Genomic DNA, 19266 nt, shown 5'->3' on the forward strand with positions numbered 1-19266 from the left:
TCACCAAGCAGGCTTGCAAGCTCACTGCCCCGCCAGATCAGCATTGCCATGCTGGCCGCTCAGCATTTTTCAGCCTTATCAGCCTTTTTCTACCTTTAAAGGTGTGCTAAGGCGGGTTCTCAAAACCACATTAAAAAAACCCAAACATCCAAGCAGAGGTCCCCCTAAAACCGACTCAGCAACCACAGGAAGGGCTGCAGACAGGAGGTGCACGGGACATCTCCGTCCCTGAGGCCCCACAGGGTCTGCCTTCACCCCCATCCCCTCCCCAGGCTGGTGGCATGGCTCACAGCAGGCAAGACACAGCTACGCTGAAGCAAAAGGGCACTTTTCCGAGCTGTCGGCAGCTGCTCATCTCTGCGTTAGCTTAGTTACATTAAGGCATGAAGACCAAGTGCATAGGAAGCGGTGGGACCCTCCAAGCGTCTCCAAATCGGCCCCTGAGTCCTTTTCCATTGAAATGTTCCCCACATCCTCCTCCAAGATGCTCGCTGTCATCAGGGGGAGGAAGAGGAGCCCCTAGCTTTGGGTTGGCCCCATGGGCATTGACTATCTGGTTTAACCTGTTGGCTAGAAGACAAGTCCATGAAAGGAGCCAGATCCACCCCCGCCGGCCGCCGGGCTGCAGCCCCCCGACGAGCTGTCATCATCCTTGTCCCTGTCCAAGTCTCTCCACCACAGCGGGGATTTCGGCAAGGCGGAAATGTAGGCGGCTCGGTTCCTTGCTTCTTTTTCCTGCTCCTGGGAGAAGGAAGGGAAAGAAATAACACAAGGATATCTGCAGCTAAATGACCCAGGTGGGGAGATGCTCCCACCTTCCCCAAGGAGCCAGGAGCCTGTTTGGTTGCCCCTGGAGCCTCCTCCAAATTAAACCGGGGTGAGAAGGCCATGTGGTCATCTGTAGAGCTCGGTGGGAGGGATGCAGCAAAGCATTGCATCTCTCCAGTGATCAAAAAACAGCCATTCCACATCACCCCTGGGAGAGGAGGGACCCCTCAAATTCCCCTGGGTGCTGCTCCTCTCCTACAGGACACTGCTGTTTACAAAGAGCTGAACTCTACCGGTTGAATGAAACCTGTTCTAGTTTGTATTCCCAGCTCATCCATCTTTCCCAGGCACATAGGAGAAAATTTCGGGCAGAGCTGCCTCGGGCGAGCAACAGCAAAGTCACACACAAAATCACACAGAATCATTAAGGTTGGAAAAGACCTTTAAGATCATCAAGTCCAACCGTCAAGTCAACCCTAAGCGCAGCCATCAGGTCTTGCACCAACCTCAACGCCCAACTTCATCGGGAAACCGCAATCTGTTTATACCTGGGTGCTAAAAAAGGAAAAGGGATTTGGCTTCAGGGACTGGGCGGGTACCTGCATGCACGGGTTTATCCGCAGGATGCGAGCCTGCTGCTGCCCGCATGGGTGGGAACGTGGCCCGTGAGCTGGGCAGCCACAAGGTCGCACCCTGCTGTGCACGGCAGCGGGAGTTACCTGCAAGTAGAGGATGTTATCTTTGGAAATGGCTTCCATCAAGTCCTTATGGAGGGAGGGTTCGCCGTGCAGGCGGCCGGCCTCGGCCAGAGCCTCATGCAGCAGGCAGCTCTGCCTGCCCGGCCGCTGCCTGTAGAAGAGGACATAGGCAGTGTCCTTGGGGAAGAAAGAGGTGACGTTGCTGACCGATTCGAAGGAGGAGAAGGAAACTCTGGTGTCGTTAAAGAGGTACCACTGGATTTCGAAGTCCAACTGCTTGTCGGAGGCTGGTTTCGGTGCCCGGTCCCGGGCCTGCCCGTGGGGAATGGTGTCGGTGCACTCCCTGGAGTAGCAGTAGTAGTGGCCGCTCTCGGAGGAGATGCCTGAATGCACCACCACACTGCAGAGGTCATACACGACAGACATGAAGCCACCTCCCGGGGCACCCCTGTCCTTCCCATGCTCGCTTTCCTCTGGGGCGACAAGGATGGGCAGCTTGAGCACCACAGGAATGGAGATGTTGTCCAAGATCTTCTTCCTCTTCATAGTCTGTGGGTCAAAGGAGAACCTCAGCAGCGTGAGGATGAGGTAGTGTGGACCCTCCGTCAGCTCTGCCACCTTCTCAGCGTCCTGCAAGGATGCACATTTCTCACAGTGGTATTTATTCTCTGCTGTCAGTCTCTCTGGGGATAGAAAATAGTTGATTAAATCCGGGACGGATCTGGAGTCCTTGGGAACACATGCCTGCTCCCCGAAAGCCGGGTATTTGGCTGCATCCACGTCAATGGCATCGCCACTGAAGGGATTTGCCGCTTCTCCTGGCTCCTGGAAACCCAGTGTTTCCACCGGCATCGGCAGGGTTGTAGGGTCTCTGGCCATGGGGGCCTTCCTCAGGATCCAGGGAGACCCCGTAAGCTGGCTTCGGTCTTCAGGAGGCTCAATAAACTGTGGGCCGATTTCTTCCACTGGTAAAACAGACGTGCTCCCACTCACGTGCCTGTCTGGTGGCGGAAAAGCCAGGGACAGGTCGGTGAAGGCTTCTTCTCGGGAGGAGACATTCAGACACTTCAAGCAGCGGATCTTTGTCATCATTTTACCCCCAAACATCTTCTCAATCAACGTCTTGCTTAAATAATGATGCTCCATTGCCTGAGACATCAAGCTGGATTCCTTGAGTTTCTGGTAGATCCTTTTTCCAGTTTTTTCTTCTTCATGTAATCTTTGGCAGGGGAAAAGAAAGCTGCGTTATGCACCGATACAACACCAAGAAGTAGTTTCTAAAGTAGTTTCTGTTCTTCACTCCAACGGGTTAATCTGGGTTATCCTGCCTGTGCCCAGGGTGCTGCAGGAGGGGAGGAGTTGGGCAGGATTTGGGAACCTGAGGTCTCCATGTGCCATCGACCCCCCACTTCTAGAGGGATCACTGGGACACCAGAGATTTGGGATTTCTAGGTAAAAGAAAGGCATCTCTAAACACATCTCTAAACTTGGTAGAATTGCCTTCAGAGGAAAGGCAGAAATTTTCAAACTGAACTACGTTTTGCCCTTATGCCTAAGCGAGCCCAAACGGGGTTTTATCAAGGAGCCCTGGACCGATCTCGTCATCTTTCACCCCAAGCCTCCACTCTCCCAGCTCCTCCGGGTCTCAGCCGCTTGCCCCGTTTGCAGGTGGGTCAGTGTTAAACATTACGTCAGGCCAGGGATGCCGTTGTCACCAGGCGCCGAAATCACGGCGCTTACCACGTACCGGTCCAGCAAGTACTTGAGATACTCAGAGCAGTCCTGCTGGGCGCCGGGAGTGAACCAGGGTGGCCAGGAGGCAGAGAGGAAGCTCTCGGGTGAGATGGCAGGTCGCTGGCAACAACACAGAAGAAGGAGAAGTGCTTTTAACCCGGGGGATCTGGTTCTCATTTCACACAGGGGGGTGGAGAGGGAAGAGGAGTGTCTTTCTGGTTGCTTCGCTGGGAGCAGGGTATGGTTGTGCGCCTGATACGGTCCCCTTTTCTTCCCCTACAAGGGCTAATCCCAGTGCACGGGAAGATTTTCTTGGTTTGCTGCAAGCCAGGACTGTAACGATGAATTTCGGCCATTATTTTACATATACTTCTCCAAAATATCCATGTGTTTATTTCTTCCTTCAATTTTAAAATGGTTTATTGGCCTGACCCAGAGAATTCTACTTAATTCAGCCTGAATTTAATTTGATGCTCCATTTAATTTGATCAGGATCCCTCTCACCAAATCCCTTTTTCAAAAAAAAAAAAAAACCACAAAGCGAAAAATCCACTCAACTTCCACCCGTCATTCTGATCACTGCAGGCAGGTAATCTGCATTACCGGATAATGTAATCACTGCCGTTAGGAAGTTGCTGTCTAATTAACATGGAAAAAGACCCATCTTTGGCAAAGAAGTGACTTTAAGAACAGCCTGAAGAAGAAAAATAACTAGAAGCTATTAGGAAATTAGCAGGAAACTATTAACCATAAACTACACAACAAGCAAATATGCTTCTATATTTGCTCATCACAGATCACAGACAGCCTAACCTGCCATCAAAAATTAGATTCTTCTATAACCAAATATTAAATTTAACAGGTTGTCTATATTTTTCCCCCAAAAGTCATCCGTAATGACATAATACCACAATGCAATAAGCCAGCTCTGTCAGTCAAGGCTTGGAAAATGGAGAAGCCCAGATGACTGGTTTCACAGCAAGGGAAAATTCACTGGACTTTCAAAATCATGTCTTTCTAGGGACAGAAAGATGTATTTTCAGGGGAGGAGCTAGATATGACCTACCTGTATCTCCAGGAGTCGCTCAAATTTCATGTTTGTCAAGAAAGCATTCATAATTGATTTGCTTAAGGGTGTTACTTTTATTTTACTTTCCCTCACATACAGAGCATTCAAGGCATCTGGAATCTAAGGGGGGGTGGTATTATTATACTTTTAACAAAACCACCTTTAAGGCAATTTTCATCGATTCCTTGTGCTGTGGTGTGAAGCAAGGGGACAAGTGAGCTGCTCCAGTCTTCCTTGCTGCACAGCAAGAAACAAAAACCTTTGCTTTATACCAACAGGCTTTTCAGCTGGCCACATATGTAAACTATTACCAAATGGCCTTCACTGTCAAAACTATTAGTTATTACATCAGCCCAACCCAGGAGGACCACGGGCTGAAGACAGGCAGCCTGGTGTGAACACAGTTCACTTTCATGGGTGATAGGAGCTTGCCTCCTCCACCCCCAAAATTAGCCTCTTTCATATAAACAAAATCCGTCCCGTTATAAAAACCCACCAAGATCCACAGCTCCTTATCAGCACGCTGGAGTCGGCAGGAAGCTACTTGGAGACGAGCCTTTCCGCAGCCGACAGTCCAAACAAATAACTAGAACATGAAATAATTACCTGACTGTGCTCCAAAAACGCAAAGAGCCACTGGAGCTTTGTCATCAGGGGCTGGGAGTTACCCTCGGTTAAATTCAACACCGAATGCCGAAAGCTGCAAAAGAAAAGCAGAGACGCAAACAGTAAGATGGAAAATCACTGCAGGAGGTGCAAGGCCGGTGCGATGAGCAACCGCTGGAGAAGTCTTGAGTGGGAGCAAGGGAGCAAAAACTCACTCCGAAGCCATGAAAAGAGACTGTAGGATGCTGTTCATGTAGCAGGTGTTTCCCAAGTTAATTAACCCGATCTTGCCCGTCTCTGATTTGGATGCCAGGCGTGGGTAGAAGCAGGCCAGCTCGTTCTTCTGGGAGGTCCAAGCATTTTGTCCCAAGAGATGTTTAATCCGATCTTCATTTGGAATAGGAAGAGCCTTGGAAAGAGAGACTGGTGTTACGAATCGTTATCTTTCCATGCGAAGAATTAGTAACGGCAGCTGCAAAACTCCTTTGCTAGAGGTGTTCACGCAGCTCATTTCCTCTGCTCTTTGCTTGAACATGCATCCATGCAAGGAAGTGTTTAGCTGCTATTTTTAGGCATTCAAGATTAAAGTTATAGCTAAAACCCACAGGCACAATCAGGACTTCTGCGAGGCCGCTGTAAGAGAAGTATCTTCCCTCAACTTGCCTTTGTGAGGCTCAAACTTGGAATTTTAAACCCTTTCTTCTACCACAATTTGAGGTGTTGAGGTTAGGACATCCCTCTGCACTAGGCTGCAAACTAAGATGTCATTTCCATATGGAAAACAGAAAAATAGCTGAGAGGTGCGTGCCTTACTTTAACCGCTTCTAGGACTGGTTCGTAGAGATCTGGAAATCCTGAGAAGCGGAAGAACATGCAGTGGATGAGCTCGGCCAGCTGCTCGAGGGAGCTGGTGGCAGAGTTGGAGTCCTCCTTCTTCAGAGAGGCCACCAGTCTGGGGATGTGAGGGAGCAGCTGGAAAAGGAAAATTCACTACATCAAAAATGGCTCCAAATTAGTCGCAGAGCTTTAACACACATGCAGGGGAATGAAATTCACCCGCAGGCAGAAAGGACAGTCAACAGGAGTTGACTTCAGTCCCATTCTGGACTTCATCCTTCACCCTATGAACTCAACAGCAACTCTTCTGTTGACTTTAGTAGTGCAAATGCTATAGACCTTAGAGGGTTTCATGTTGCATGACACCTGCAGGTTGGTGCTGCTGCTTTGCCACGATGCGATTATCGTTCCTTGTGCAGATCAATCTCTACTGAATCACGGTGGAGAGGTGCATCATATGCCGGCTGCCAAGTGTAGGGATTCAAACTTACAAGGCAGATGAATTAGCCTACCAGAAGTGTTGTCGGGTGTGCTATATTTTATTTTGTACTGTATAAACTAAACTGGAATGGCTATGGTCGGATGGATGGCGACAGGCACATAAACAGCACACTTGTTATTTTGCTTTCATCTAGAGAATTTAAAACTGAACAAGCAGACGCAAACGCAAATGAGACACTGCTCACGGGCACCCTCTGCTGACCCCGCAGCTGCACAGAGGATTAATAACCTATTTCCAACCCTGCAGATGTGCTAGAGTGACCCTGGGAACTTACGCAACCTTTTTCATATTTATGTTTTATGTTATTTTTTACCCCAGAACAATCCTGGAGTAAAGTATCAGGATCCCCAGTCCAGCTACTTCCTGGCTTTCTCTTCCTCTCTTCATCTTCCTCTCTTCTTTCTCTCTCTCTCTTTCTCTCTCCTCAAAATGTTGGAGATTTTAACTATTTCCTGTCCAACAGAAAAGTTTTGCTGGGGAAGCAAATGGATCCCATTACTATTTTACACATCAATATTTTGACAAGCTGTGATGGGAACAATTCTCAAAACTCTTCCAAAGTGCAGGGCAAACGCAAAAAGGTAAGAAGCAACACAGGTTTGTGCCCTGTTTCCTAAAAATAGGGGAGGAAATTTATGCTCGCTGGGCTGCAGATGGAAACTTCAAGCCAAGAGCAACCGACAGCTTTTGGAGTGTTTAAAAATTTGGACGCCCAACTGAAGACAATCTGTTGGAATGACCCTATTTTTAGAAACCGAAGAGTTTCTCAAGAAATTCAGGCTCATTTAAAGTGTCTCCAGCTGAGGAATGAAAAAAACACCCGTTGAAAATGTTGGCTAGCTTTGCTTTTTTCCAGTCTTATCTGTTTATTCTGTGAACTTTAGTGAAAAGCCAAATGTAAGGGCTTTAACGAATAAGTATAAAATCAAACATTAATAGGAGCAAATTTCCAGTATTGCTTTTATAAGTTCAATCACTGCAAGCATGCCTTTGCCTTCAGCCTTGCTTTTTAATTGCAGCATTCCAGGGGCAACGCCAGCGAGAAGCAGAGTTGTGCCTTAGTGTCAACAGCGATATAAGATATAAAATATCCCTGTGGAAATGAAAAGAGGAGATTCAAATGTTGCTAAAATGCTCCAAGGGGACTCTATTGACAAAGCCTTCTCCCTCCAGCTACAAGAGGCACTGTGCTCACAGCCTCTCGTCCTGCTGGGGGACTTCAACCACCCCGACATCTGCTAGAAAAGGAGCACGGAGAGCTGTAGGAAATCCAGGAGACTCCTGGAGCGCGTGGAGGAGAACTTCCTATGCCAGGTAACAGACAGCCCTACCAGAGGGGATGCAGTACTGGACCTGTTGGTCACCAATGCATGTGAGCTAAATGGTGATGTCAAGGAGGCAGCCGGGCGTGCAGTGACCATGCACTGGTGGAGTTCGCAGTGTTGAGGGACAATGGGGCAGGCAAAGAGTAAAGTCAGGACCCTCAGTTTTAGGAAAATTCCAGCTCTTCAGGGAGTTGGTCAATAGGACCCCCTGGGAAACTGCCCTCACGGACAAGGGAGCAGAACAGAGCTGGCAGGTCTTCATGGACGCTTTCCATAGAGTGCAAGAGCTCTCGATCCCCAGGTGTAAGAAATCAGGAAAGGAAGGAAAGAGACAAGCATGGCTGAGTGGAGACCTGCTGGGCAAACTGAAGGGCAAGAAGGGAATGCACAGGCAGTGGAAGCAGGGACAGGTAACCTGGGAAGAGTGCAGGGACGCTGCCTGGTTGTGCAGGGATGGGGTCAGGAAGGCCAAGGCGTGGCTGAAGCTGAACTTGGCAAGGGATGCAAAGAATAACATTCTTCACTGGCAGTGTCTCTTGCCACACCTCTTGAGGGGATGGACTGCAAGATGGGGACGGGAGGAGCAAAGTCTCTCCCACTGGAAGAGAAGATCAGGCTTGAGACCACCTGAGGAACCTGAACATGCACAAGTCTATGGGCCCTGATGAGATGCATCCCAAAGTCCTGAGGGAATCGGCTGATGTAGTTGCCAAGCCACTGTTCATGATATTTGAGAAGTCCTGTCAGTCAGGTGAAGTCCTGGAGACTGGAAAATGGGAAACATTGCATCTATTTTTAAAAAGGGTAGCAAGGAGGACCCTGGGAAATACCGACCCGTCAGCCTCATGTCTGTGCCTGGGAAGATCATGGAGCAGATCCTCCTAGAAGCTATGCTAAGGCACATGGAGAACAGGGAGGTGACTCGAGGCAGCCAGTATGGGCTTCACCAAGGGCAAGTCCTGCCTGACCAACCTAGTGGCCTTCTAGGATGGAGTGAACACATCAGTGGACAAGGGAAGAGCTACTGATGTCGTCTGCCTGGACGATCTGTAAGGCCTTTGACACGGTCCCCCACAACATCCTTCTCTCTACATTGGAGAGAGATGGATTTGATGGGTGGACTGTAGGATGGATGAGGAATTGGTTGGATGGATGCACCGAGTGGTCAACATCTGAATGTCCAGATGGAGATCAGTGACGAGTGGTGTCCCTCAGGGGTCCATATTGGGACCAGCACTCTTTAATATCTTCATCAATGACATAGACAGTGGGGTCGAGTGCACCCTCAGCAAGCTAGCAGATGACACCAAGCTGAGTGGTGTGGTTGACACACCTGAGGGACAGGATGCCATCCAGAGGGAGCTGGACAAGCTCAAGGCATGGGCCCAGGTGAACATCATGAGGTTCAACAAGGCCAAGGGCAGGGTCCTGCACCTGGGTCAGGGCAACCCCTGGTATCAGCACAGGCTGGGGCATGAAGGGATGGAGAGCAGCCCCTTGGAGAAGGACTTGGGGGTACTGGTGGATGAGAAGCTGGACATGAGCTGGCAATGTGCACTTGCAGCCCAGAAGGCCAACCATGTCCTGGGCTGCACCCAAAGCCGCGTGGCCAGCAGGGTGAGGGAGGGGGTTCTGCCCCTCTGCCCCGCTCTGGGGAGACCCCCCCGCAGTGCTGCGTCCGGCTCTGGAGCCCTTGGCACAGGAGAGACATGGACCTGTTGGAGTGGGGCCAGAGGAGGCCCCAGCAATGGTCCGAGGGCTGGAACAGCTCTGCTGGGAGGACAGGCTGGGGGAGCTGGGGGGGTTCAGCCTGGAGCAGAGAAGGCTCCGGGGAGACCTTCCTGCAGCTGCCAGGGCTGAGAGGGGCTGATAAGAAAGATGGGGACAGACTTTTTAGCAGGGCCTGTAGTGATAGGACAAGGGGTAATGGTTTTAAACTAAAAGAGAGCAGATTCAGACTAGATCTAAGGCAGAAATTTTTGACAATGAGGGTGGTGAAGCACTGGCCCAGGTTGCCCAGAGAGGTGGTAGATGCCCCATCCCTGGAAACATCCCAGGCCAGGCTGGACGGGGCTCTGAGCAACCTGCTCTAGTTGGGGATGTCCCTGCTCACTGCAGGGGGGTTGGACTAGATGACCTTGAAAGGTTCCTTCCAACCCAAAGTTTCTATGATTCTGTGATTCTAGAGATGATGTTTTGTTTTTAACAAGAGAGAATTCATGAAGCCTAAATGTCCTGGTCCCGTCTTCAAGTCTTATTGTGCTGATACTGGGCAATGCTTTAAAAGATGACCCATCACTTCAAGAAATGGTAATGGGTGCCATATGTTGGTGACAATTTCAAGTCACATGTGGGATGGGGCCCATTGAGTCCAACAGGCAGTCAGGCAAGGTGTTCTTGCTGTGTCTTTCTCTTTAAGAATATATATATATTCCCTGTCCTCCACTGCCTGAGCCCTCCGAGGCGCATTCGGTGCAAAGGCTTCACCTAACGCATCCCAAAGCCAGAGTGGCAACATCTACCACACTTCAGCCGTACAAAGGCTCAGCACAAGGGGGAGCGGCTGGGAGAAGCGAGCGCTCTAAGAGCAAGACCAGGGAAGAGGGGAACCTCCTCTTCCTCCTGCAGGGCCTGCCAACACCAGGTTAAAACAACTGCAAGAGCAATACAGCCACTGCTGATGAGACCCTCGGTGTGGCTCAGGCAGGCCATCTCGCGTACTTCCATTATCTGTATCCTTGGCTGGTGGGGTTTGAAGTTCAGAGAGGACCATGGGGATGCACTTGCCCACGGAGACCACTCCAGAAAAAAAGCAGAGCGTGCACACATTGCACATATTTCAACTCTGGAAGGGCCAAGCCCCAACTAGCTTTATACTGCTTTATGCCCAGAGATGAGCCATCCAGCTGATAAGCCTTAAGAGAAATGGGAGGAACCATCCGAGGAGAAAGCAAAGCCTCACTTCTCCTCTGCACCTCGTGCTCTGACATAGGGTGGTTGCTCTGTCTGTGGCAACCGACTCCTTTTAGGCTCAGGACTTGCCTCCGCATCTCAGCACCAGCTCCGCAGTGCCCAAAAAGCTGTTTGGGCTTTGGGAGAGGGTGAGCAGTTGCCAGGACAGGCTGGAAGCGGACGGACACAGTTGGGTTTACATCACTTGGTGAAATCAAGCAGGTGAGGGAAATATTCCCCAATATCTCAGCACCTTAGGCTCCCTCCCACCCGCGCTGCCTTGTGGCACGGTTACAGTCAGGGTGATGCCTCCATCCGAGTGCCGGATGCAGCCTTACCAAGTGAAATGCCTCGTGGGAGTGCTGGAAGCTCAGCAGCATGTACTGCAGGACGGACAAAGCCCCCTCTCTCACGATGGGGTACAGCAATTTGGAGAAGACCTGGCGAGGGAGAAAAAAAGCAAATGAGAAGGCAGGATGGCACTGCAACACGCATGAGAGGGGGCCAGCAGGAAAGAGAGGGGCATCTACCATGGCTGCTGGTCTGTCCCTACTCCATGGTGGACATCAAAGCAAGCATCCTACAGCCAGTCCTCCAGAGTCATCTCCTGTCCAGAGCATGGCCTCAGGGCATCCTAAAAATACCGTGTGAGTTATCCTCACTCTTTCAGGCCTGTGCAATGCCTGGCACAGAATGCTGCAGAGCTCCGTACCTCCTGATGGATGAGGCCGTGCAAGCAAAATCAATGCTAGATTTTCTAAAATGTGCCTCTTCTGTTTTATTGTGATATTTGGAACTTTATCACCAACCTTTCAGGCAAAGAGATAGAAAGCAAAGGCCTTTTTCAAAGGTTAAGTAATGATATTTATCCTATTTTACAGAAAACGGCGTAAGCTGACGATGCCCTCTACCCCTTTCAGACTATACTTCTGAAAGGTTCCAAGAATCACGTTATTTTAAGGGCTGTGTCCCTTTCCTATGCAATAACAATGAAAGGAAAGATAAAGAAAAGCCAGAGATGCTTGGCTACTCTCCGACTGCTCAATGCACGTGGGGGATCACAGGGTCAAATGCAGTTATTGATAATGTTCCAATGCTGATAATTATGGTATTGATAACTTCTATGGTGACATCCATTGGAGGCTCAGCCAGGTGTTATCACCATTTTACGAGGGAGGGGACAGCAGGACCACAGCATGGAAAATGTTTTTGAAGCAGTGACCAATTCCAGCACTTGTTTTTCAGAGAGCAGCATCACCTGCTGAAACAGGTGATGGCAATGGCAGGGGGGGGCTTTATCTGCACTATTAAATTAACTAAGGCCATGGCACAGGATTTAAAACTGACCTGAGACTCTGTGAACTGTTAACATGCTCACAGGTGTGTATTTTGAAATTAAAACCAGCACCGTTGAAGGAGAGCGTGTCATATTCGCAAAGGCAGGTTGAACAAGAGCTCCATAATTTGGGAAGAAAACTGTTTGGTTGGCTTGCAAATCCTTGGCCTTTTTTAGTCTGTAACCTTTACGACATCAGTACCATTGCAAACCAAAACCTAAAGAAAGAACTGCAGGTTCTTCTGGAGAACATCAGTCCTGGTCGCAAAAATGGCATCAGACCACCACCCCATGCACAGCAATGCAGCACTTGCAGAGAGAGCAGAGGGCACAACGGTCCCTTCAAAACCCCTTTTCTCTTTTCGATACACCTGAATTCACATCTCATCCTCATTCAGTTGAGAGGCAAGGAGATATCTCAGGTGCAAGGATAAGTCTGTTATTCACATTTGTGTTTAAAAGAGGCCACTGACCTTTTCAATTTTCGAAAGAGTAACTTCAATCAAGATGCTGAACTTTTTCACTGCAGCCAAACCCTTCAGCAGAGCAATGATCCACTTGTCTATGTTCTTTCCCAGTGGCCAGGACACCCACTCGATCATCCTGAAATGAAATACAAACTCTTAAAATAAATTTAATGCACCTATTGTGAAAGCCAAGCTCCGCTCTGGGTTCAACCTCCTTCAAATTCGTGTCCAGTCAGTGGGATGACCAAGTAAGAGGTGGGCTCCATATAAGGCATTTCACGTGTTATTCAAAGCACAATAGAGCCTGAAGTTGAATTACCCCAATGTCATCAGCATGCTGTGGCTCATCAGAGGACTTGACCCAAGTCCGTAGAAGAAAATGGGGTTTTCTTCCACTAACTTCAGTCAACTTGAGTTTGAGTTTTTATCATCAATATGGTGTTCTGTATACCACAGTTCTGCTTTGTGGATTTTCTAATATATCTTTCAGAGGAGGCCCTAGAAGGACAACCTCTGTTTTTAAAACATCATAAGGCAGATCTAAAGGGGTAATGATGGATATCTGTATCTGCGTGAGGTGTTGATCAAGGTCTCTCCATTGTCACCATTAGAGAACAAGTGATACTGGTATGATCTCTGCATTGTTACTGGTAAGGATAATCCACTCAGATTCAGATCTTTAAATTCTGTGTGGGAAACATTCATTTCTAAAAACGCATTAAAAAAACATACTGGTAACCCTAATAGAAGCCAGATATTCCTGAATGTCACAGCTAACAAATCTATTCAACAGCCACTCAACCAACACGTTGTCATGTTTCTGCAAGTAATAAGTACTTTACAGAAGTCACTCATAAAAAAATAACCTCAGACTGAGTGATGACAGGTTGTTTCTGTTTAAATCTAATGTTAAACAAAAATGGGACGTAACTAAGGCTTGGGCTCTCCAAGGGTCGAACTTTGCTAACCGTTTCAGTACCTTTGATCTGAAGATGTCCCAGATCTTCAGCCTCCCGCCTCGGCCCAGCTATCTTACCCAATCAGTCCTTTTTGCTTATCAGTCTGATATACGAAGGGAACACAGATAACTAACCACCACAAGGCAAAGAGCAGGAGTAAGTGAAGTCTACAAGGAACTGGAAAAATAAAAGGCTAGCCAGTAAGGCGTGAAGTAAAGTCAGTAAAGCTTGAAGATCAGAATATGTTGGAATGTTGAGAAATACCAAAAGTCAAGCCAAGTTTGACAACTAAGAAAATACCAGAAAAGCTTCTGCAGAGATTTGTATCAGAGGAGAATAAGGAAAGCCATGCAGTCACGGTATACGGAGGATGTGATGGTGATTAAAGATATGATATGGCCTCTAGCTGTGACTTCCAAGCTAAACACATCCTCTGCCCTCGTTTTCAGCAAGAGGAGGGAATTGATCAAGGTGGCAAAGAAGAGGCAGCTAAAAGATTTGAGGACGAAAACAAGAGCAACAACAGCTGATGTGAAAGCGAAACGTGAAGAGCTCATGAACTCCAAGCAAGAGGAGGTGGTGATTTCCATCATGTAAAATTCAACTCTGGTGAGTTTTAATGACTCTGTTAACTTTAGCATGGTGCTTTCTGTGGGCAGAATAGGAAGACAGTTCCTATAATGAAGACAGGCAATGGCGGGATGACTGGGAAGAATGAATAGTGTGCCACAGTGGGTTACCATAGATGCCAAAGTCAGGTTTGTCAGGATATATGAATTTCTAGTCAAAGGACAGAAGTAGAACATATCTGACTGGCTCTCTGAAAGGAGGTTAAAGCAACATTCTTCAGGATCTAATGATGTTAGCACAAACATTCTGAGCATGGCTGTGAAATTTGTGATGATGCAAAACTGAGAGGCATCATCAACACAAGAGGAGGATCAAGGAATCACAAGGAAGACCCTGAGGATTAGAGATGTAGAACCAGGAGGAAATGAATTGATTCAAAACGCATGCAAGGCACAAGAAATGGATGCTATGTGACAGTAACTCATCTGCTTGGAGACATCCAGCTGGACACCAGGTGACTAAAAGTTCCCAGTGTAACTGTAGCCATGGAAAAGACCATCACCATGCTGTGGTGCAGAAGAAAAGGTGTTTTCTATGGCAAAACAAAGACCTCTCAAGCTGTTGTCTAAGGCCATGACGAACCGTACCTGGAACATGATGCACAAACCTCACCTTCCATGTCCAAGACCAATGAACTGACGTGGGAGCAGTTGTTGAAGAGCCTGTTAAGGTGGTCAAAAAAATGAAGAACTTTTCCTGTGAGAAAAGCTTAAAATAACCTGGCTTGTTTATCGCGGCCACGGGAGAGCAGAGATGGGAAGGGCCTGCTCTGCCTGCGTACGTTGAAGGAATAAACACCAGGGAGGGAAAAGAGCTTTTTCAGCTATTTATGTTGTCATTAAGATCAAATGAACTATAAGATAGCCAGAAATACATATAGACTGGATATTAGAAGAGAGACTCAAACCACTAAAGCAACCCAACGGTAGAACAGCGATGAAAGAAGCGCAGTGGGAGCAAAAGCCTTTCCTGCTTTGAGGAGTGTAGCTGAACATTCATGAAAGGGGTCTGTAATGTCAACGCCTACAAAGCAGGGACATGTATCCAGAGATCCAAAGGTCCCTCTTCACCCTATCTTCTTTTACACAGGCATAAAATAACCTTTTTTGCTTTAAGCTATTTTTTTCCAGCACTAGTGGATAAGTTACAGTCCTGCCTGCTGCTTGCCTGCATTGCTACAGTAAGCAGAAATTACATTTTAAATTCACACTGCACGTTCCACATTGCAAGATCCACAAATGTTTTGGAAGCCAGGGCCCTAATTTTCCAAAGGAGCCATTGATTTGGGATGCTAAACTTTTAAAAGCTCAGATCCTGGTTTCCAGAGGTAGCAAATGCCTGCATCGCTGTGTGATGGCAGATGCCTTCTTCATCTGGACCTGGGCTCTTTGAAACAGATAGGCCCCCAGGAAAAAAAAAAATTAAAAAACCAAATCAGTGGGTACTTCTGAAGTCATGGATGCACATTAATAGAGTTTATCTGAAAAGATACAAACTCTAAATAAATTCTTTAAAAGAGATTGTGGTGTATGCTTATGCCAGCAGGTGCCAGGCTTGCTGGATTTTTACCACTGTTTGTTCTTTAAATGCTTGATCAGAAGCTCCACCCCACGTCCAGTTTATTCCCCTGCTACTGACTCCCAAACCCAAACTCTGGAGGAAGAGACTTCTGTATGGGACCAGTTTGTCAGGGTTCCTAAGCTGAAAGACCCTTTCAGCTTGTCCGTTTTCCTTTGATTTTCCAGGCGTGGAGCACGCGCTCATGGAAAGGCCAACAGTCATGCAGTTTTCTGGGGCACTCGTCTGCTGTAAACACACTGCCAAAACTTCCACATTTCTCCTAAGTGATCGTAATTGCATTTTGTAGGCTCTGCTTAATGTTTGGCTAATTCTGAGTAACCATTTACTCATCCTTCCGCATGACAAAGAATGTTTTAAGGAATGAAGCAATTGATTTTGCAGCCTCTATATTTAGACACTGGTGCTCTTAGAGTATTTATCGCCTGGAGCTCGCAGCAGCAGGTTCCCAGAAGGAGAAGAAGGTGGAGAAGAGGGTTAAGAACTGAACTAATAACTTAATCTTTTGTCTTGGGTTGTTCTGGACTCTGGGAAAACCATGACCATCCCCAGCAAATCAAAAAAAAGCATCAGGAATAACGTGTTTCTGTCACGTAATCTTACTGGAGGGACACAAATACTGTCATAAGAAGAAGAAAAGAAATATTTCCAGCGAGATCAAGTCACAGAAGCTTCCTCAGGTTAATTGTGTGTGCTACTGCATGTGAACATCACCCATTTAAATGGAAACCTCTAAGGCAAGCATGAAGTTGAAGATACTCCTAAGCAAGCCTGGAGCAAGGTGCTGGAGCATAGACGAGCTGTAGGACTTGGACAAAAGTGTGCGAGGAAGATCTGGTGATGCCAAAGAGGGCACTGGCTCAGCAAAGACCAGGTCTAGCATGTCAGGTAGTATTTCACCCACCACTCTTCATCATGCCTTGACTTCTCCGTCGACTCTGCCTGCACAGAGGGCAAGGCCAAACATTGCACAGGACCAAGATCCAGACTACCAGCACCACATTCACCCGACAAAGATCAAAGTGGAATCATTGAAACAGTTGGGCACACCTCCTTCTCCAAGATTTTTAGCTGTGACTGGTGATTTAGGATGATGTCCTTCTGAAGGGAGACAGGAATCAACATGAAATTCTGTAAAGGAGAGTTTTGTGCAGAAAAGGCCCTCAGCAGCTTCTGGGAAAAAATCAAAACTCCCCAAGATTTCTTACGTTGGACATCCCATAGCACCACGTGTTTCTAAGAAAAAAGAAATCAACCTAATAAAATTATTATTGTTATTGTTATTGTTACATAAATTAAAAGTCTTTATTCTAGTTCTTTAGGACCTCAGGGCTAAGGAAGGATCCAGAAATTCCCTTTTTCTCCACACACTCCTCACTAGACAGCACCAGCCAAACTGGCTGGGATAAAACCATACAAAGAAACGGAGTGCAGCCTTGGGGCAGGTTTTTCTGTGACCTGAGAATGACATTCACTAATGCAGCTTCTCCTACCTGCCGATGGCCGTCATCATTTGCACATCGGTGATGCTGTCATCATTGGTCAGGTTTCTTATGACGCCATCCATGAGCTCCAGAGGGACAAATTGGACCACACTGGCCAAGGCGTTGGATGGCATTTCCTGCTCCTCTGCAAGACATGGGTGAGAGCCAGCAATGAAGATGTTAGTCACTGGGAAAACCAGGCACATGAGGTCATTTTGCATCTCTAAAAGCCAGATCATTTCTGCCTATGTAAATGGAGCAGGTAGTCAGCCGGTGTACATGAGCGATGTGGAGTTCGCACTTAGCTGTGCTAGGAGGACAATTCCCCAAATCCCAGTGTAGCACATAATGAGGTTGGGTCATAGCAGATGGGCTGTTGCATGAAGCCATCTGTACACAGCCCAAAGGAAGGAAGAGATCACGGGCACAAGAATATTCCTGGGTCCCAAATTTCCTCTGCATGCTCTCTTTATACTAATTACTGCAAATAATTGCGATGGGATGCAACTGCAGGTTTGCCTGCCTGGAGCACCTTCCAAAGGATGAGGTTTGCATATAGAGGGCACTGAAAACCCCATCTCCTCATGGGTTTAGGAATAGCTGGAGCAGGAGCTCACCTGCCAGCAGAGTCCAGCCTTTCATGGCACCAGTACCTCCAAAAATCTTCTGAGACCCCCTGCAATAACCTAAAGGCCCCAGAAGTTGAATGAATATCTTCTGTCCCACCTTAAGATACAACTATGCTCCAGAGAGAGAGTAGGGCTTCCTATCTCTGGTTAGGTGAGAAATAACTCCTCAGCCTTGTCCCTAGCTTCCGGTAAGGAGCAGGCTGCGGGGTCTGATCAAGTCAGCCTTAAGAGACTGACATTTCTAAAAGCTTTCAAGCCCCACTCTAACCAGCTGCAGATAAGGTGCTTTCCATCAAGCCCAGCTAATGCTGCAAAGTGCTGAACACACAAACTTGTGTTGCAGATATTTCAACCCAGTTAACGACTCCTGCGTACAGACTCTGTGTGGTTTCAGGGGATATTCTTTTCCTAGCTTAAAGCCCTGGGTAACTTTTAGGGACACTTGTTTATGATATTTCAGCTGTGGCTGCATTTCTGGAGTGGATAAGAACCATGCAAGTTGTCAAACTAATAAAACTTGACTTCACTGGAGCCAACATTTACATTCCCAGCCTTTTTTTTTTTAATTACCTGTTGAAGAAATGATAGTGAACAGCTCCTTCAAAGAGGGCAGGATGGCGGAGGTCTGAGTCCTCCAGATCCTCTGCAGCAGACCGCTCACTTTGTTCACCTGCTCCAAAAACTCCATGATGTCCTCCTCCCCGTCGGAGATGCACTGGAACTGCCCAATACACCGGATCAGCTGCTGACAAAACAAGACCAGGTGTTTGCCCATGGGAATGCACTGAGGATGCTGGGTTAAGAGTTTGCTGATCTTCGCACACTGCTTGGGGCTGGGCCTCTCGCAGACCTTCCGGAGCACCTCGATCCTCAATAAGCTGAAGATGCTGTTTGCTGATGGGCTTTCCAAGACGAACTGCAGTCCTAATTGGATATAATCAAGGATGTAATGGCTTCTCTTCCCCAGAGGTCCATAGCCTTCCTGAAGGAGACTCAGCAGGAAGCGGACATTGAAGAACTCCTCAAATTCCTCTGGGTGGTAGTGGCCATAGACCTCCAAAACTTCTTTCCCAATCTCTCTTTTATACTTGGTGTCCCCCATGAGATAAAGCTTGGTAGACAGCTCCAGCATGGACCAGCATTGCTCGCTGTCCATGGGCTGTTTCGCTGCCTCAATGACACGCCTCACAAGCCCTTGCTTCACGTTGTTGGGGTATGAGGACATCACCACGGCTTCCAGTATCTTATCCATCTCTGCTCCCAGGTGCTGAAAGAGAGGAACAGAGCAGCAGGTTAGTTCAAGCAGGGTCTGCTGAGCTTTCAAGCCCAGGCTGGCAAGGGAGATCAAAGAAGCAGAGCTTGAGAGCTGTCTGGGACCACTATGAAGATAATTCTTGTGCCCTTTTCATAGTGGCATTCAGAGAAGTTTCCACCCTGGTGATGTCTGACTGAGACTAAAGCCCCCAAACTGAATGAACACACAAAAATAAAAAACTTCTTCAGACTAATCACTTATTTGAGCATTTTCATCTTGTAAACAACCAACTACAGTTTTACACTTGACCCTAGGGATGGATGAACTCCCTCTCCTCGATGGGTTCAGCAACTCAAGATGGTGCCCCGTGTTTCACAAAATCCAATCCCTGCTGGAGACAGCCTGCCGCAGACCCATGGGGAGTGGGGAATCAGGGG

The 19266-nt window shown here is 47.8% G+C and overlaps 1 protein-coding gene across 1 annotated transcript; it reads right to left on the bottom strand.

The window, feature by feature from the left end:
- Positions 1–570: 570 nt before the first annotated feature.
- USP35 (ubiquitin specific peptidase 35) lies at positions 571–18964 on the bottom strand (the record flags this gene model as incomplete). Its single annotated transcript, XM_082000395.1, has 10 exons — positions 18145–18964; positions 16955–17090; positions 12301–12430; positions 10830–10931; positions 5689–5847; positions 5091–5284; positions 4876–4969; positions 3214–3320; positions 1488–2685; positions 571–741 (listed from the first exon to the last, which is right to left on the bottom strand). Exons 1-10 carry the CDS (start codon positions 18824–18826, stop codon positions 571–573), a joined length of 2973 nt encoding a protein of 990 aa, XP_081856521.1. The 5' UTR covers positions 18827–18964.
- Positions 18965–19266: the final 302 nt, after the last annotated feature.

The sequence above is a fragment of the Phaethon aethereus genome (genome assembly GCF_964289735.1).
Source record: "Phaethon aethereus genome assembly, chromosome: 1".
Lineage (NCBI taxonomy): Eukaryota > Metazoa > Chordata > Aves > Phaethontiformes > Phaethontidae > Phaethon > Phaethon aethereus.